We start from the raw sequence: 20,469 nt of genomic DNA on the forward strand, positions 1-20,469 counted from the left end.
CAATAAATTATCGATTTAGATCTCGGCTGAGATCAACAATGTTTACCAAAAAGTAAAAGTTGATAGCTCGAATACATTTTATTTGCTTTATAAAGCACTAGTAAAGGCTGGCTTTACTAATCCACTCAACTATCCACATAAAATACAAATCTGACAAAACTCCCATCTCCCTCTTAGCAGGAACATTAATCACAAGAGTTGTTGTGACATTTTTATTGCTGCCTGAAAGCTGGAAGCACAAGGAACTCTGCAGCAGGACCTTTTAAATCTTGTTATTGCTAAACCGCCAGTCCACCCCCCCCCCCCTTTCAAGGTCAGTGCCCCCTCCGGGCCTGAATAGGATTTATAATTTCTTTCTTCCTATTTTATGCGGTTTCCTAATGTCCGAATGCTGTGTAGTGGCAAAGGTCACCTTGCAGTACCGCATATGAAAGGAGGAGTAAAAGCACACAGAAGGGTGAGTGGGTGGGTGTCTGGGATGGGAGAGGGGGGCCTAGGAGCTCAGAGCGTCCTGGATGGTGCTGGCCTATGTGGCTCTCAAGGCTGGTTTCCGAACCCCTCGGTCAGTAAGGGGCAGGCATTCTCAAGCGCATAGAGGCCCCTGGGTGATGGCGTGGATGAGGAAGGAGAGTCACTGAAATAATGGAGGAGAGCAGGGGATTGGTAGACTGAAAAAAAACACTGAATATTTCTGTTAAATTCCAGCACGATGCTCAGACTACCCCTAGCCAGCATCCCCTGAAAGTTCAGTCAAAAGTAAGCTCAGAGTTTGAAAAAATCTGTGGAATAGTTTGTTTCTCCTCTCAGACTTGACTTGAAGGCACTCGTAAGCCTAGAAGCATGAACGCAACAATGCGTTCTTACAGGGCACAAGGGATTTTAATGGAGAACTGCGTGTAACGCTTGTCTAAATCTCAAAGGATTTACTATGCGTTCTCTCGATGCGTTCTCTAAGAGAGAGCAGGATCCATTCCAGATCTAGACCTATAACCAGCCTCATCACAGCAAGCTGCCCAGTCTACCTGGGTCCTTAAAAGCACTTTATTTAATACCGCCTACAAGAATGGATCCCACCATCTCCAGATAGGGATCTCGCATGCTACATTGAAACGAGCATTGGCATAGCCAATAGGTCTCGCTTTTGGGACCTTATATGTATTTCGTTTTGCAGCACAATATCCTTGGTGCAACAACATCGCCTGTTGATGGCTAAACCTTGTACCTTATAAGTGTTTAGCCATGCAACACTTGTTGTTGCACCAAGGATATTGTGCTGAAGTTATCCAGTACAACATCCTTGGTGCAACAACATCAAGTGTTGCATGGCTAAACACTTATAAGGTCCCAAAGGCGAGACCTATTGGCTATACCAATGCTTGTTAAAAATGTTATCTTTTAAACAGGTTTTGCTCATTTTCCACCTACTTTCCACTCCTTTGTCTGCAAAACTATTTTAATATTTTACTATCTTCACACCGCTCGAAGCGTGACAATAGTCGTGAGCAAAAAAGTGTAGCTTAGGCTGTAAATTGTGGGATACATTTATTCCATAAATGTTGACATTAACAAACTGATACATCCTTGTCCATGTAAATCAAGTACCAGAAGAAGAGAGTACGCAGAGTAAAGTACACAATACAAGATAAACGCAGAGCACGTGCTACACGTTCAACACAGAGGAAACAATGGGTGAAGGAATGAGTGGGCGTGGAGTTTGTTAGTATGATGGGGGAAAAGGGATGAGTGGATCTCAGTGGGAGAGAAATATGGAAGAAAGAGGGCAAGAAGCAGGTGTGATTGATGGCTGGCGGAACAAGGAATGAAGAGTAATGGGGGTGAAGGTGAGTGAAGGAAGGAATGGGCGTGGCTACGACAGATGTGGTGAGGTGGTAAAGGAGGAGATGAGGAATGAGGGAGGCGAAGTATCACGGTGAGGATGGGGCGGGTAGTAAAAGGAGGGCATGAATGCACGAGGGAAGGAGCATATGAGGGGTGTGGAAGTGAGATGGGTACCCACTGAGGGCTGTGGAGGAGCTCAAAAAATGTTGGCGTCGGAGACAAATGAGTACGGGAACGCAGCGAAAGGGGGTGTGGGAGGGAAGATTTGGAAGAGGGTTAGAATACATTTTCAGAGTGAGGGATAAATGGGTAGTGCGTAGCTGTTTCGGGGAAGTTAAGGGTTGTGAAGTGGGCGAGGAAAGAATCTATGGCTGTAGGGGTGAGAGAGACCTTTGGGTTTGTGGGGAAGCCGAGATGGGTCAAGAGAGGAAAGGCAGGGTCGAGGTAGGAATTTGTGGGCGGAAGTAAAGACTGAGTTAACATGAGTGGGCAGGAGGGGTGAGGGGAAGGCGTATGGGGGCATTAATTGAAGATGTAAAGGGAAATCAAAACGAGAAAAGAGGTGGAAGTGAGAGAATACGGATGTGAAACTGCTGGAGAAGTTTGCGAGAAAGGAGGAGAGAGAATGCAGGCAAAGGAGGGAGTGCGACAAGAGGAAACCGGACAGGTGTAGGCTGTAAAAAAGGGGGAGCATGATGGGGCGTAAAGGGTGTTGGTGTAAAGAGCAGGCACACAGGCGAAGAAGGCTAGAGAGCGAGAAAGAAATAAAGTGGGATAAACACAGAGGAGGTGGTAACAGAATGGGTGGTGGAGGGAGAGCCACAGAGAGCTGAGCAGCTGAGTGAGGAGGCAAAAGAGTGTGGGTGGGGGGACTCAAGGATAGACGCAAATAAAGGCAAAGATTGAGGAGGAAATGGTACAAAATGTGGAGGAGTGAGAGGGGAAGGTACAACGGGAGATGAAGGAAGTGGGGACGGTAAGGGGTCGGGAGGAGTGAGTTAAGAGACAATGGAGACATTATTGAAAGAGGGGAGGAATGGTAAAAATCGAGGAGAGAAGAAAAGTGAGAGGAGCAAAGAGACAGAGATAACAAGAGACAGAGATAACAAAAGACAGGTGCATGTAAAGAAATCAGGAGGGAGCTAAATTGGTGAAGGGGACAGCTGGGAGGGAGAGAAAAGGGGAAGAATGTAAATAAAATGGGACAGAAAATATTCAGCGTAATCCACCCCTGAATGCAAGTGTCCAAAAGAGGAGGGGGCTGAAGAAATGTAGCAGAGGAGGGAACGACAAGTTTCAAAGAGGCTAGGGGTAAAGAGGGCCACAAGGGTCTGGTGGAGGAGACATGGGGAGAGACTACTGGTAAAACGATGAAAAGGAACACCTGGTTATAGAGTGAAGGGGCGTGAAGGTGAGGGCATGTTGAGATGGGCGGAGTTAGCGAATAGATGGTTCTACCATGGAGAACGTGACAGAGGCAAGGGGGAGGGGGGCACATGAGAGAGCAGGTGGAGGGCAGGAGGTCCTAACGAAGTTTGTGAGGGAGAGCGGTTTGAGGCGAGAGATAAAGATGGGTACTGACACGGTTTGGTCAGGAGGGTTGCTCGGGGAAGCCACAAAGGGGAGAGTGCACAAGAGACGGGGTGGAGGTTAAAGTAGACGGCTGGGGAGGGGGAGATACGGGGAGGTCTGGGTTGGTGCAAAAGGAGGGATCCGGGAAAAGGCTACTGAAGAAAACCAGTGGACGAGGTAAATGGAAAAGGAGCGGCTAGTGAGGGACAGCAGGGGGGGAAAGAGTACGACATGGGAGAGGATGGTGAGAGCGGGAGGGTTGCATAGGAGGAGGCTAGCGATGCACGGGGGGAGTGAGCGCTGGGGAAAGGAGGAGGCTGGTAGAGAGGACACGGAGGGGAGGGCAAAGGCTTGTGACAGAGCATGGGGAAGGAGAGGAGGCATTTCAAGCAGCTCGAGCGAGAGGGCGGAGGTAGAGGGCATGGGAGGAGGCAGGTGAGGGAGAACTCATGAGGGCAGAGGAAGACGCACGCAGAGGCTGGCGAGAGAAGAAAGGGGCAAACAAGGAGGCTTTGGGGAGAAAACGGAGATCAACGCACAAGAGGGGGCTGGCGAGGTGAGTGGGTGGTGTGGAAGAGCAACGTGGGAGGGTGTAAACCGGCCCCAACAGCGCTAAGGATGCTTGGCTTCACCCTGGGGGTGCCCAGGAGTGGACACTTCACAGGGAAAGCCAGGAGGGGTTCCACAGCGGTATGAGTATCAGCGCCAGGAAACCGCAAAGGCGACACCGCAAGGTGGCCGTCTGGTGACAGTGCGCTCTATAAGTACCTTGACATAAACGAGGTGGCCCTGAGGGATAGCAAGAAGATTAAGGTACAGGAGTGAGCTTGCGACGGAGGGCAGAGAGGAGAGCACGTGAGGTGGCTGGTGTGAAAGAGCGGGAGGGGGCGGAGAGGAGGCTCTGAGGGAAAGCGACAGCTAAAGGCCGAGAGGAAAGCCAGAAGCGCGCAAAAAGGAAATAAAAAAAAGCACGGGAGTGGTGCGCGCGAACGTGATTGCGTGCTGTAAGGGTGCCGCAAGCGCTTAATGAGCCATGACGAAAAGCCAAATGGCGCCTGTGCGCATCACCGCGCACGTAACCACAAGCTTTAGGCCACAAGCAAAAGCATGTGGTCGGATTTCTAAAGCCCACGTACTAAATGTCTCGCCAGACCAGCGCATGCGCTGGCTCAGGCGAGACCTAAAAAGAGATCTATTTCTAGCATTCAAAGCAGGATGACCCTGTTTGCGGAGTCTACAAAGAAGTCCAAAGTGACCAACCAATGGAAAGCAGTGTGTAAAGCTTGATGTGCGATGACTTGCAAATGTAAGCATCAGATAGTTTACAAAATATTGCAGACTTTGGGCCCGATTCACAAAGTTAGGAGTGTGGAGGCTCCACCCTCCACACTGTGGGCACTGCAGAGTGCGCTGTGAAGCGATTCTGCCCCAAGTGCAGATATTCTGCCCCAAGTGCAGATATTCTGCCACAAGTGCGGAGACTTTGCACTCAATTACTTTACTACACATAAGTAGCTTTGCGCATCGGGCCCTCGTTGTTTAAAACAGTGATGGCAAAGGCCGCTAGGTCAGCTAAGATGATGCAGGTGCGCCTGACCATCACAGACAACATGTACTCACCTCCGAACAGGGACGAAGGAGAAGTGAGCAGCAGCATTGGGAGAGAAATTCCTGGGGCTGTCCAAGGGACTGCTACCTGTGAAAGAGAAGAGGCGGTGAAGAAGCGTTAGTGTACATAGTCGCACCCAATATCAAACAACACAAGCTAATTGTTGTGTAGTACCCTTGCACAACAACAGATGATTCTGGGAGAAGCTTACTGGTATTTGATGACGTTTGGCAAATTTAAGCATCTGACACATTCTATTTCCTTCTCAATCAATTTACAATGTTCAAACAGTTAACAGGATCATCACGTCCTGCTAAAATGAGTTCATATGGTGACACTTTCCGATGAAATGACAGACCCACCTTGAGTCTAACCAACAACGGGCATCTTGTCTTTGACCAGGCAAGGCGCAGAAGCTAGTCACCTAACCCTCGGAGATAGCAGCTCCAGCGAGATGCTGAAACAGCATCAGCATCACAGATGCTGCTCAATCTCTGGGCTGCATTCAACACACTCTAGAAGGATGGACATACCACAGTATCGGGAGGGTCGCATAGACACATTCCTTCCTAAAGGGTCGTACACACAAGCAAAATACGTTGTCAACCCACTCATCGCATACACCCCCCCCCCCCCGCATCCCCCTCTCCCAAGAAGCCTTGAAAGTTTTCCTCACTAAGTATGTAACCTCTACTGGAACTCCCCCAGAGACACACTGGTGTAGTCTTAACAAAAAGACCACAAGAGCAAACGCAACACAGATCATCTAATCCTAGCCATCCCAGGAAGTAAACAAAAATAACTTTCCATCCAAGACTTCAATGGAATTAAGAACCTGATGCAGAAGAGCTCAAACCTATTAACAACAAACATTGGCAAAGCCAATCGGTCTTGTCTACATAAGAGCTACTGGCTTTGGGAATGTGTTTTAGCCATTATGTACACCAGCATGGCTGCTGTTCAGCATGGCTAAACGTTAGTGGAGTGGGGTGAGATGGTTAGATTGGAGTAGAGTGGATTGGAGTAGAGTAGATTGGAGTGGAGGTAGAATGGAGTGGGGTAGATTGAATTGGAGAAGATTGGGTTGGAGTGGGTAGATTGAAGTGGACTGGAGATTAGAGTGGGGTAAATTGGAGTACGATATATTGGGGTAGAGTGGAGTGGCAGTGGTAGAATGAAGTGTGCTATAGGATTCATTTTAATTTGTGTTCCCTTAGTTTATTTTGTGTTTCCTAGTTGTAATTAAAGTCAATTTTTTCACCTCTCCTCCCTCTGCAGACCCGCACTACTCTCTTCCCGAAGTTCAGCCTAGATTCCAGCTCCCGCAGGTTTTTCCCACCCAAACACCCTCCCGACCAGCCTCTCCGACCTACCAGGACTCATTATTCCGGCTGCTGCGCAGGATCACCGAGCACCCGGCAGCGTATGGAAACCCTGGCTCTCCAGACTCCCAGATGTACGCCGCCGCAGATCTCCGGGCCCTGGACCCCATAAGCAACAAGTACTGCCTCACATTGCCTTGCTCCACAGCGGGTCCCTTCTCCTGCATCCACTGCCGGTTCGCCGTCACTCTAGGACCAATGAACAACACAGCAACCAGCGCCATGCCATCTCCACTGGCCGCAACCCTCCTGAACAACTCAGCTGCATACTGATCAACACCCGGGCGCTCTGCAAACATACCACCCTCATGGAGACCTGCCTCACTCCCACATCGGCCCCAGACATCGCCACGACTACAAGATGACAAACCACGATCGCACCACTTAACATGGAGGTGGCATCACCATCGTCCACAAGGAACCTGCACCATCACGGATGACGAGGCCACGTCGATCATGGAACATATGAACTTCCAACTCCGCACCGACAACAAAACCACCACCAAAGGCACCCTCACATACAGGCGGCCAGGACCACGAACCAGCCTCAGCAACGCCATCAATGAATTTATCACCCCACTCGCAGTTGAATCTGAACACAATGTCTTCCTGGGAGACCTCAACTTCCACCTGGATGACTTCACTGACACCAACTCTACCGCCCTCAGAGAAAGATTGGACAACATCTGCCTCAAGCAGGTGGTCACCGACACCACGTACACAGCAGGACACACCCTGGGCCTGATTTTCACGTCTAACAACAGAATTAGATACAGCCACACCCCGGAACTCACCTGGTCGGACCACTCCATTGTGCCCTTTACCCTCGCTGGACCTCTTCGCACCGCCCCCAACCACCAACGGACGAAGGTCACTCAACAACAATGGACAGACGCCCTCAGCACCACACAGCCCAACATCACTACCAACCTGGACCAGACAGTGGAGAACTTAATCGCCTAGATCACCACTGTCACCAACCGATTCGCTCCCACCAAACCAGCCAAAACGCAGGAACATTGAAGCGCAGGTGGCAAGCAACTGGAAAGAAGATGGCACACCAACAGGAACCACATCACCTGAGCCACCTATAAACTAGCCCTTAACAACTACCACTGCCAGCTCAAAGCCACAAAAAAGGCGGCCCTGACCCATCAGATCGAAACCAGCGCCAACCAAATAAACAAACTCTTCACCATCATCAGAGAAATCACCTGCTTGTCAACGACAGAAAACACGATCCCCCTCCTCACAAGAACTCTGCGCCGCCCGCGCCGACCACTTCCACTACAAGATAGCAACCATCAATAGAGACTACGATCCCCAACCCTCCAACCTCTTCAGCAACCCATCAACGCCGACCTCCCGCTCACCACATGGGAACAACTCAGCACACTGAACACAACCACTCTTACAAACTTCATCAGATTAAGGTGGAGTGGAGGGGGTGGATTAGCGTACGGTAGATTGGAATGAAGTGTAGTAGACTGAAGAGGGGTAGTTAGGAGTGGGGTAAACTGAAGGGGTAGATTTCAGTGGGTTGGATTGGGGTAGATTGGAGTGGAGTAGATAGGGGTAGATTGGGGAGGGGTAGGTTGGAGTATGGCAGATTGGAGTGGAGTGGGGTAGACTGGGATGGGGTGGAGTGGGTTAAATTGGAGTGAAGTGGAGTGTGGTAGACTGGAGTGAAGTGGAGTAGGGTAGATTGAGTGCAGTGTGATAGAGTGGCACACATTAGTGTGGAGTAGGGAAGATTGGAGTGATACTTTGGAGGGAAAATGGGTAGATTGTGGTAGAGTGGAGTGGGGTAGATTGTGGTAGATTGGAGTGGTGTAGATTGTGGTAGAGTGGGGTAGTTTAGAGTGGAAAGGAGTTGAATAGATTGTAGTGAAGTTTGGAGTGTAGTAAATTGGACAGGAGTGGAGTAAAGTGAAGTCAGGTAGAGTGGCGTGGAGTCTGGTAGATTGGAGTGGATTGGGGTACATTTTAGTGGTGTGGATTGGGGTAGACTGGAGTAGGGTAGATTGGATTTGAGTGGGGTAAATTGAGGCAGAGTCAGAGATTTGAGTGGAGCGTGGTAGAATGGTGTGGAGTGGGGTAGAGTGGGGTGGGGTTGACTGGATTAGACTGAGTGGGCGGAGTGGGGTAGACTGGGACGGAGTGGGGTAGATTGGGTTAGAGTGAGGTAGACTGAAGAAGGGTGGGGTTGGTTAATTGGTGTGGAGCAGATTGGAGTGGAGTAGATTGGAGTGGGGTAGGGTAGATTGGGTGAGGTGGAGTGGGTTAGAGTGGAGTGGGGTAGAATGATTTGCAGTGGAGTGGATTAGGATAGACTGGAGTGGGGTAGATTGGGGTGTATGAAGAGGGGTAGGTAGGGGTGGGGCGGGTAAATTGGGGTGGGGCAAATTGGAATGGAGTGGGGTGGACTGGGTGAAGGGGGTTAGACTGGAGTGGAGTATATTGTAGCGAAGTGGAGTGGGGTGGGGTAGTTTGGGAGTATATATATATATATATATATATATATATATATATATATATATATATATACTATAGGGGAATGCGGTAGATTGGAGGGGGTAGAGTGGGGTAAGTGGAGTGAGAGGCGTAGAGTGCGGTGGAGTTGAGTGGTGTGGCATAGAGTATCTTGGACTGGAGAGGCATAGAGTGCAGTGGTGTGGCGTAGAATGGAGTGGCATGGCATAGAGTGGATAGGCGTAGTGTGGAGTATGCATGGTGTGGTACGCACTGCCATTACAGACAACACATTTTCAATAGACATGACCACAACATTTACACAGACATAAGGTTACACTGCACACAAATGATAATGTGTGCAGATGTCATCGCTTAGTGTATTAATGTGTTTTGATCATATTCAAATATTTTTTTCCACCACACTAGAGAAGAAAAAAAAAATGTGCTTCATTTATACTAATTCTGAGACATCAACACAGTTCATTTTTGTGTGTGTTTTAGAAAAAACAGAAAACATCCTAAGCCCTCTCTTCTTCCATGGATACTCTGCAGGACGGTCACAAATTCTCTCACTTTGAAGTCAGAGAAAGAAAAGTAAACACCATGCTTCCCGAAAAAGAGCTTTTGGATCTCTATCTTTGAATGCACAGCAAATGTGACAAGATAAGAACAAGATTTAAAGGCCTGTTTAGAGAAGGTGAGTTTGTGGAAGAATACAGTAAACAAGGTTTGGGGAAATGGGAGGGTCGAACTCAAACTGGACAGCCTAAAGCATATTAACCCGTTCCGTGCTCATGATGGAACCACTCAGTCATGAGCCACGGGTGCGCTGTTCTCATGACGGAGTGGTTCCGTCATGCTGCGGCCGTTGGCGGCCGCTCCGCCCACGCGGCGCTAATTCCCCGCCTGTGCGGGCGATTAGCGCAGTGGGCGGAGTCGTGACGGAACCACCCTGTCATGAGCACAGCTCGCCCGTGACTCATGACGGAGTGGTTCCGTCACGAGCGCGGCGGCACCGCAACTGCCCCCAGATCCCCCCAGCGCCGCGGCGGAATTCCTGCCGCGGCGAAGGGGTTAAGCCAGCAAATAGAAAGCCAGAAATTGCGATTTACAAACCACAAAGCCAATGGTAAGCATCGGGTGGTGAAATGCATTCCTAGGCCAGCTTTCTCAATGTCCCCAAGATGTCTTTAGCAACCAGACAGCTGAGCTGTCTGGTAGGCTGCGACCTAAAAAACAGAGTGCTACGGCCTGCAGGTTACAAAACAAGCAAATACACTAAAGTACATCCGATCTAGACACTTACAGGTACTGACTACTCAACAACAGCAGAGCGTTGTAGCACTTGGGTAAGCAGAGAGTTTAACTCTATGTTGACATCTGAATGACACTTTCGCCTTCACCAGCATAAAATAAATAACCTTTTCAAAGACCGGTTTAAATCGATTGTTTAAACACAACCTTCATGCCACATCCCAAACCCGAAGGAAGTGACACTTTTGTGTGCAAATGTCACCTCCACGTAATTCCTTGTCTCCAATTTCTGTATTCTTTACACACAGAGATGTACCAAAGAAAGTGGATGAGAGAATGTGACCAACACGAAGACATGAATATTGGGATAGCAGTGAACCAGTACAGAGTGATGTGTGTACGCTGTGACAGAAAATAATAATACGAAAAACTGCAATTCCTAACTTAGGTTGCAATAAGCAAATACATTATAAATATTCAAGTAAAATGAAGCATCGCAAGGACCAGGCCGAAGATAACACAGCTCACAAGATAGGAGGCAGAGAGCAAAATACAATGAACATAGTAGAGACGGAAAAATATTGCATGCATATTCGTTTATATGAGTTTTTGATAGATACAGTTATTTCATCAATCATTAATGATTTTGGGTCATGAGAAACACAATAGTGCATTAAGAGAAGGGTGAAAAAAAAACACACACACACACAGGACCTTCATATGAATTTAGACCTGCCTTAGTTTGTAGATGAACATGCACGCACCTGGTTTAGTGACGACTCATGCCCAGCATTTAACTAGAGATGGTTTAGCATTTTCACTGTCTTGTAATTCTTACCTACGATTATGAAATCTGGATTTTCACCATCATTGAGGTTTCAAGGGACCCAGAGGAATGTTGTAATAAATTGGGTTATTTGTTAAGGGGGCGGGAGAGGTTAATGACCCCCACCTAAGTAGTAAGCACAGTCCTTGTCAGGGTCAACCACTAAAGTCACTAACTTAACCAGAGCTCAACCCACTGGGAGCTATGGCACAAACTGACCGACCTAAATTAAGGCAATATAGAAAGTATTTAAGCAATACCAAATCAGTAATACAGTCAAAATACAACACAAGTAACAACCCAAACTAATTTAGAAAAACAGAATACATTTTAATAAATAAAATGTTATGTTAATTAAATTTATAAATCACGTAACAGCCCCAACAACGGGGCTTCCCAGCGCTGACCACCAGACTGGAGTACCATATCAAAGGAGCATCAAAAGAGATCAGAATCTCCTAATAGATGAAAAGTCAGATTTTAGCTTTTTTTCTGAAATCAAAATAATTCTGGATATTTCTTAGCTTGAGAGGCAAACTGTTCCAACGAGCCAGAGCCAAAATTCGAAAAAAACAGCTCTGTTTTGCTCAAATTTAATTAAAAAAAATGTCAGTCTACGGTCTACTGACAGCATACAACCAATTTGGTAATATCCTTAAAGGAGACAGTGAAAAAAGAAAAGATAAGTTGTGTATCATCTGCATATGAGACAATAGAGACCTCAAGATCTTTCACTATCTCTGCCAAAGGTCTAAAATATACGTTAAATACTGTGTGGCTCAAACAGCAGCCCTGAGGAACCCCATGTTCCAAAGGTCTGGAAAATGAAGAAAAAAAGGGGGGCGAGAGGCTTGGGGGAGATGACCTGGACAGAACGGTGACTAAGGAAGGATTTGAACCAGGACATCACTTTGCCCCGTATGCCTATGTTGTGAAGGCTCTGTTAAGGCACTTATGAGACATGGTGTTGAAGGTGTCACTCAAATCTAACTGAATTAGGACGGCAGAGCCCTCTTTATCCACCACTCTGTGAAGCGTCTCAGTGACAGACAAGAGAGCATATTCTGAGCTATGATGGGACTTGAAGTGATTTGGGGAACTGTCCAGAAAGCCATTGGCTTCTACAAAATCCGCTAGAAGTTTGTTAACATGTTTTTCTGCCACCTTAGCTAAGAAAGAGAGAAAGGATAGTTACAGAGACTGGATGGGTCAAGCAAAGGCTTTTTCATGTGGGGAATAGCTTTTGCATGCTTCCATGCCCAGGGAACAGTAGCCGTCCCTCCCAATGCCCCAGTATCCCTCCCCAGATGCTCCCACTGTCTTGAGGAATCTGTCTTCCAAGCATCCTCTCCCAATCCAGCATATGCCTCTAGTTGCCTCAGATACTAATAGTTATTGATAAAGCTGAGATTTAACACCCTTGAAACAAATAAACTTGGAAAATATTGTCTCAAACAGACATCAAAATGATGAAAAGCAAAGAAGGGGAATCTGAGATATGATTTTTAAAAAGGTTTTACATAAAAATAGCACAAAAAAGTGCAAAGCAGCAACCGCGATCAATTGGTTGTGGTAGACCGGGACCTAGGCCTGATTTGTGCCCAATGAAGTTCCATTGAGGGACAGATACTTTTGGCACCTTTAACCAGTAAAAATGTCTTCATTAACACTTATTTAATTATTTTGAGCTTGGATTCCTCGAGAGGGTCAAGCCTAGAGGCTGAAGCCGAAGAGAGCTGCACAAGGCCTGATACTTTCTCTGTGAGGCCAAGCTGAATCAGATTTGCTGCTGTGGAGAAGCTCCAAGAAATCAAATCTTTAGCCCAGTGGCAATAAACCTGAGTTGGATCAGCTTGGCAGGTTTGTCGCAGTCACCTAGCGGTCTTTGGAACCAAAACATTTCTACTTCCCATGTTTTTAGGGTGGTAGGAGAAGTCCAGCCAGACCGAGCCAAGGGTTATAGGCCCTCGGGAGCAGCACTTGAGGGTCAGGACTCACTCCAGCAGAGTCCACCAGCAGGGCCCAGGACAAGTTGGAATTGGTCAGCTGGGCAGTTGCAGGAAAGGCCTCTTGTAGCAAGTTGTGTCCCTATAGCGTGAACAGGAGGCCAAGCTTATGACTCTTGGAGTCCACTTCTTTATCCTGGGTTCAACAGGGAGCAGGTCTGGTCCTTCGCTCTCCAGTCCAGTAGTATTCTGAGGAGGGTACTGGGGATGCCATGTGTCTGCCTGGCACCAGCTCATGGGTGAGGGAGGCTCCTGGCTTCTCCTTAACCAATGGGGTAAATGTTCCCAGGGGTTACCCTACCAATGCTTGCAGCATTTCCTGTGTGCCCTACTGCAGACAATCTCACAGTGTCCCTCTCTGCCTAAATACAAGATGTTGAAAATCTTCTCCCCTTGTGAAGAGCCTGTGTGCCCACTCCAGAACTATGGCCAGGCAAATGAGCAACCCCTCCTCTGTTGTCACTTCAACCAGTTCTCGGGGCAGCTCCCTCCCCACTGGGATTGGAGCCTGTCTGACTGGGGGAACAAATGAAGGGGCCTGTCCAGGTGTCATCTAGCATCTGCCAGTGACATGGGAGACCCATTTGAAATAAATTACATTCCAGGGCAATGCGCAAACGGCCATCTTGCTAGAGGAACTGAAAACACCTCCCCACACCAAGGCCTTTGTCTCTGCTCTGGAAGCAGTTTCAAAACCTCATTCATTACTTTAGCACTCGGAGGGCTGCAGCTGGGAGATAATGCAAATTAGTCTTCAGAGGCTTTAGGCAGGGAGAATTTAACATGCTAAAAGTACTTTTTCCTTACTATTTCATAAAAATCTGACATCACTAGTTAATTGAGCTTTTAGTAGGTATTACAAAAAGTTCTAGCTGTTTTCTTGCAGAAGACAGCATTATTAACTTTAATAGTGCATCCCAGTATTTTTCTCTGAAACAGCCCGCCTCGCTTCAGTGAAAATAGCTTTTAGGCGCTAATAACTGTAAGGACATGTTTAACATCAAATTTCTATATGTTCTACTTTTAAATACCATGCACTCTGGGATAAGTTTGACAGGCTGAATTGTAGTTGTTAAACTGTTCCAGTCATGCTACAATGGTAGGCCTGAAATTATGTTTACACTGCAACTGTAATATGTGGCAAAAGAGGTCGGGCAGTTCACTGGCGGCATTTAACTTATAGGTCCTGGGCACACCCTATAACATATACTAGGCACTTATATGTAAGTTAAATATGCCAATTTAACCATGGTTAATAGGGGAGCTCAGACACTTTACTACTGGTTAGCAGCGGTAAAATGCACACAGACCTACAGCTAGCAAAAATAGTGTACAGAAAAAAAGATGAAAAGTCCAGGATAACCTGGCAGAAAAGGTGAATTTTCTACAAGAGGCCGCTTGTGTGAATCCTTGCTATTTGCAGTGATGCTCACAGTTGTGTATTGACATGCATCTTGATATTAGAGCTTCTCAGCAGAGATGCTCCCTTGAGCCCTGCCCTTTTACCTCCTGCTACACTCTGTTAGCATCAGTGCTTCCATCTGACCGGTAGCACCAAGTTTCCCTGGATTAGGCTGGGCAGCTGGGCTGACTTTGTGGTTTTAAAGCTCCAATTAACAGCAGAGCAGTGTTTTTTTTCTATTTTTAGCCAACATGGTTGGTCTCCACTACTATGTACTTTGCACCACTCAGTCATGCTGAATGCCACGAGGAAAAGGAAATGGATGTTTATTTATCCTGTACTTTCAGTGCAAGGCGTACAGAATGGTGTTTCCCTGCAGAGTGTTGAGGCACTTCCCCATGCCAGGTTCTTCCCTGAGTAGACAAAGGGACCACACTATAGAGGCCAATAGCAGTTTCATCCTTGTCTATTTCTTGGCATGCTCTACATCTAGGCCATACATTCATATGATCCAATAAGACTGGCTGAAACCTGTATCACCGCCTAGTTAGATTGATCTCGAGATATCTAACCAGCAATTCTGCAATAGGTGTGTACAATACACATCCCGAAGGCCATCTATGGTCCTTCAGATTCAGCCGAGCTGGAAAATTCCACAGCACATTATTTTGCTTTGTTCCACAATAAAAACCCTTCAGACCATTTAGTGCTTGCGCTCTCCTCTCCTTTGTGTAAATGTCTGTGTAGATGTGCCAGCCTTGATTGGCAAGAACTTCTATTTGAATCTGCACACCTTTCCATTGCTGTAGCATCTAGCCAGTGCCAAACAAAGGAGTGAAGAAGTACAGTTCCTAAGAAACAATTTCCTTGGATTTAGTCTGGACTCCGAGCTCTGCAGCTCAGCTCATTGAAGGTGTTTGATGAGGTCCAGGACACCCCGTAAGACTGGCACCAACCCCAGGATGAGCTGCTCAGTGATTGTATGCAGACCCAGAAGAACAACTACTGGACTTCCCAGTGAAAAGCGGGATAACCTCAAATAGCAAGACAAGCACCCTGCATATCATGGAGCATAGTGCAAGGAAGGAAATGCCCCCCTGCCTGCTGTCCAAATGATAAAATAGGGCAATAATAAGGGTCAGTGGGCCTCTCAGACCTCTGGGCACCAGTGCCACTACACCTGCTGCACCAATGGAAGCTTCGCGCATGACTGCACCCAGCATAATGGCAGCTTCCCTACCAACAACCATCACAAACTGTCTTGTTAAACCCTACAAGCAGTGTGACAAATTGCCGATGCTGGCATCTAGCGGCGCTCCTGTCCTTGGACCGCACAGCTTCGGGGCGCTGATGGAGAGCGCATCACCAGTCATCTTAAAGCAGAAGGGATATTAGAAACCGCTCCCACCAGAGGCGAGGAAAAGCTATTGTGTCCAATTCAATCAGCTTGTGAACAAAAACTGCTCCTCTGACATCATGCCAACCAATTGAAAAGCAAATCGAAGATGCTTGTGACACGGTAGCACAGCAAAGAGGCTCTAAGGGACGATAGATGAATGTTAATGTATGTTAAAAATCTGAAACTCAGCAGCCTAGATAATGTAGAGATTTATAAAGAAGGTAAAGGTGAATATACAGGGCAGTGGGATTCAATCTGCGGCCCAACAGGGGGTTTAATGCTTTGCGTGGAACCAACCGTGAACGATGCTCAGGCCCCTTTTGGCCACAACCTTCAAACCGGTTGACGCTTCTGTTTCACCAGATGACAAAGCGCCTGGACTTTTATTCTCAGGCTGTGCCAAATGATCAACCTGTGACTGGCCATTGAGGGATACCAACGGTCTAAGCGACCTTTCCACTCGGGGACTCCTGCACTCAATAATGAGGACTTCTATTTGAAAGAATTAGGTATTCTTTTTACCCACAATATCATAATGCACAGAAAAGCTCCCCAAAACTTCAACTTGCAAAGACAATTCTTCTACAAAGTCCAGTTGCAAATGTGCCAACATCTTGAATCGCACTCCACAGGTTGTTCTTGACTTGGTCGTTCATCTATTAGTGTCCAGATTATTGTGCTACGAGCAGAAGAATCTAAGCAAAGGCCATGGGGAAAACGGGCCATTTTGCAACGTTTGTGAATGGTGGAAATAAACAACTTTGGAAAATTTGCAGGTAAAAATAATTAAAGTGCATATCCGTTAATTACAACAAACAGCCAAAGCTGGAAAGAGGGTGGATGCAGGCAGTTGCCCCCTCACGCAGTGTGGACCTGCTGCAACACAGGGTGGCACCGTGCCCACTGGGGCGGCCATAGTGTCTGCAGTGCAGATTTGTACGCACAATCACAGTGCACCATTGAGCCAACCCACGGAGATGCCTTTAAGAAAGGTACTGGTATCTGTGCTCCAAAATTACCTCAGCACTTCAGTTGAGGTCACCTCATCACTAATACAAAATTCTATTTATGTCCAAATTTCTCTTAAAGTAACCATTTTTTATACATAAATGCCACTTTTGCCCACTCTTCTCATAAATGCCTCCAGGTGGCGCCGTATGCGTTGCCCTTCTCGTTTATTCTCTTTCTTTCCACAAACTTCTCTATCGGTTACCATAGAAAATCTGCAGTCTTTAGGGTGACAGAGTAACTTCCTGATAGAGAAAAACACCACATAACTCGAACCGAGACAAGAGCCCTGGGAATTCACTTTACTTTAAGGGAGCCATTCAATGTAAAACACTCTTTTTTGCCCACACCTCCATCTCGAATAGGCATTCCAAAATGTTCCTTTGTTTGATGGGTGCTTGGGTATGGAGGCCTGAAGTGACGTGGGTTACTGGATGGCCCCTTTAGAACATTCAAGGCCCAGGTAGGCAGACTTGAAGCCATGTGCTCTTCACAGACAATGGACTCAGACTATACAACCACGCCTTCTCCTTCGCACCCCCAAAAAACCCTACACTTTACGACTGTGATAGGATGGGTGAGGGGGCAGGCACAGGCACAGGCACACACACACACACACACACACACACACACACACACACACACAATCACTTCATTATTATTTTTTTTTTTAAAGCATTGGCAAAACCAATAGGTCTCTTTATGGCATCCACTGGTTTAACCAATGCTTTTGGAAAAAAGCAAAATGTTTTTCATCGCTGCTGTGAAGCTTCAGCAAAAAGAAAAGCACCATGACACGATAGGTATATACTGCGTACGTGTCATGCCGCTGCTGGCAACCGTCTCATTCAGTAGATATGTGCATTCATGATGACTCATGTGTACATGTCGCCATGCATGCACACGCCTACTGTATAACACAGGTGCCACTTTATTTACATATTTATCTCTTCTAATATTGTTGCCTCCGGAAGTGCAAGCCTACTCCCAAGCCAAACCATATTAATATCTCAGCATTAATCAAGCATGTCCAATTATTTACTTGGACAGACAATCCTATGCTAATGAGCTCACAATTAGCATGCAAATGAACTCCAGTTGTACAGGAAGGCATTGTGTTACAAAGTGCCTCATACATATGGATTCTGTTCCCAATTATTCACAAAGCCTGCTCGAAACACAGGAAAGGCTCCCCAACTTAAGGATGCAAAATGTATCCGACAGGGCTAGTCGAAGAACCTACAAAAGGTAAACGCCCCAATCGATTGCAGATTCAAGGTTTGACTTCTGGGTATGCAGGAGCTTGAAGGGGACTCTTGGGAAAATAAATTTAAAAAAACAGTGATTTATCCAGAAATGAACACAAGAGTTGCAAGTGGGGTGGGTGCGGGAGGGGGGAGGGGGGCGTTTGATCCAATGATTCTTTTTCACATCTCTTTTGGAGCTTCGATGTTGCACAAAGGCATCCTCCAGGTTTGACTATCAAAGGATGACTTCCTCCCTTCTGTACGAACAAGAAGCAGGGAGAACATGATGGAAGACCGAGCCTCAGGAAAGAGTCTACAATACCAGGCGAAGATGACAAAATGTTTCCAGGCAAATGAGCTGCTTGCCCTTGCCGGAAGCCAGGTTCGGCAGCTACCAGAGATTGATGGGTACCGGCTAGAAGAGGCAGGCTTCGAAAGCTGTCAAGTGAGAACCTGCTTAAATCCGAAGCGTCTCCAAACCACTTATCAATTCCCCCCATAGATTGTTTCTTGTTGCTCTTTGCCACTGGTCTCTCATCGTCCACACCCAGGACTTCCTTCCTCTTCCTTTGTTTCCTTTCCAATGTAAAAGCCATGGCATTTCCACTTCATGCCAGGCCAGTTTAATATCAGGGAACGCGGCTTTTGCTGTACTTAGAAGAACATCAATTTATTGGGAAATTCAAGTGATGGATGTAATGTTACTGGTAATTACTCAGAGACACACTGAAGTCCGTCTTTTTTTGTTCCCTGTGCTACTGCAGGCAGGAGCAAGGCTTAACCAAATCAGCCTTGGTCTTGCCCAACAGACCTCCAGGCCAGGTATACACAATTGTTTATTTTCCTTTCCTACTTAACTAGAGACCCTGGGAAGCAGGAACTCCGAGACCTCTGGACAAAGCGGACCTCTTAGATTCCACCTGCCTAAACACACAGGCAAGCAGCAAGCGCCAGAGGCCAGTGGACGAAAGTTACACTTTTTGCTTCTCTAAATACCCAGGACCTGGAGCCGGCTCAAAAAATGGATACAATCCCTCCCCTTTCACCAGCAGTCTCACCCATCTCATCTTGTTGGCCACACGCTCCAAGGTAGACTAACCCCACAGTTTGTGACCGAACTATCAGATCCTTTTTAGAAATCTTTTAGGCAACTAACGTGTTGTGGTGGCAGAACTTGTAAGTACCAGAGGATCTGAAGGCCCACATCAAAACACAATAAGACGACGGAAAATGCATGTAACTAAAAACACGTTTTCAAGCGTTTCCCAAAATTTATTATGATTCAGAACTCCTCTGAAGTCTATGATGAGGTTATTATAGACTACGAGGACAGGTACAGAAAATCAATACCTTCCCTCCGGAGACAAGAATAAAAAGAAGATTAATAAATACATTGCTCTATATTGCCCAATTAGTTAATGTGTCTGACATGTCCAAGTAGATTTCAAATTAATAAGTGGCAATACTAACATATTTGTTTGGCATGAATAATGTTTCAGATTACCAAGTTATGGAGTATATTTAAGACCACAAGATACTACCATTGGCTACATCTTTTTTTGCAGCTTGCATTCTTTGTTTCTGCTGTTCGGGGGAACTATACTTGTATTAACTAGGGCTGTGAACTTGAATTCTGTCTACAGCTGAGCGATGATCAGAACTTGGCAAACCTGGCAGAATTTTAAAACACAGTTTGTGTAAACATTTCTGGCAAAATCTAGTTCTCCCTCAACAATTCTCCTACTAAACTCAGTGCTAATCTATCCTGAAGCAAAACTTGTGCTTTGCAAGTTTTCACCTACTTTTGACTTTTCCGAAGTTAATTAAGTTAAAAAACAGAATCCTGAAGAATGTGTAGGCAACGTTTCCTCACTTCCTCAGCCCCTCGTAAAGGTTGCATAGCAAACAGGCTGGCCGAAAACTCTGCTTCATGAAGTATCTGAAGGCTGGCTGGCGCAGTCGACGACAGAGCTCCAGAGGACGCAATGCTCTCAATCAATCAATCAATCAATCAAGGCATTTATAAAGCGCACTACTCACCCGGAGGGTCTCAAGGCGCTTGGGGGGGGGTGGGGGGGGGGGGGGGGGGCTGCCGCTACTGCTCGAACAGCCAGGTCTTGAGCTTCTTCCTGAAGGAGAGGTGGTCTTGGGTCAGGCGAAGGTCGGTCGGGAGGGTGTTCCAGGTCTTGGCGGCCAGGTAGGAGAAGGACCTTCCTCCTGTTGTCGCTCTTCGGATGCGGGGGACGGCGGCGAGGGCGTGGCTGGTCGATCGGAGGTGGCGTTTGGGAGCATAGAAGTTGAGGCGGTTGTTGAGGTAGCTCGGGCCTTGGTCGTGTAGGGCTTTGTGTGCGTGGGTGAGGAGACGGAAGGTGATTCTCTTGTTGACGGGGAGCCAGTGCAGGTCTCTCAGATGTCCGGAGATGTGGCTGCGTCGGGGGATGTCGAGGATG

At 47.0% G+C, this 20,469-nt stretch overlaps 1 protein-coding gene across 6 annotated transcripts in view; it reads right to left on the reverse strand.

Annotated features, from left to right (window-relative positions):
* Positions 1–20,469, reverse strand: part of MAST2 (microtubule associated serine/threonine kinase 2) — a 1,353,759-nt gene that overhangs the window by 265,540 nt on the left and 1,067,750 nt on the right. For all 6 annotated transcript variants that reach the window (XM_085602761.1, XM_085602760.1, XM_085602765.1 and 3 more), the window contains one exon: positions 5,032–5,107. In XM_085602761.1, the coding sequence (XP_085458887.1) occupies positions 5,032–5,107 (76 nt within the window). The remainder of the gene's footprint in view (positions 1–5,031; positions 5,108–20,469) is intronic.

This window comes from Triturus cristatus, chromosome 4_2 (assembly GCF_964204655.1).
Source record: "Triturus cristatus chromosome 4_2, aTriCri1.1, whole genome shotgun sequence".
NCBI classification, from domain to species: Eukaryota; Metazoa; Chordata; class Amphibia; order Caudata; family Salamandridae; genus Triturus; species Triturus cristatus.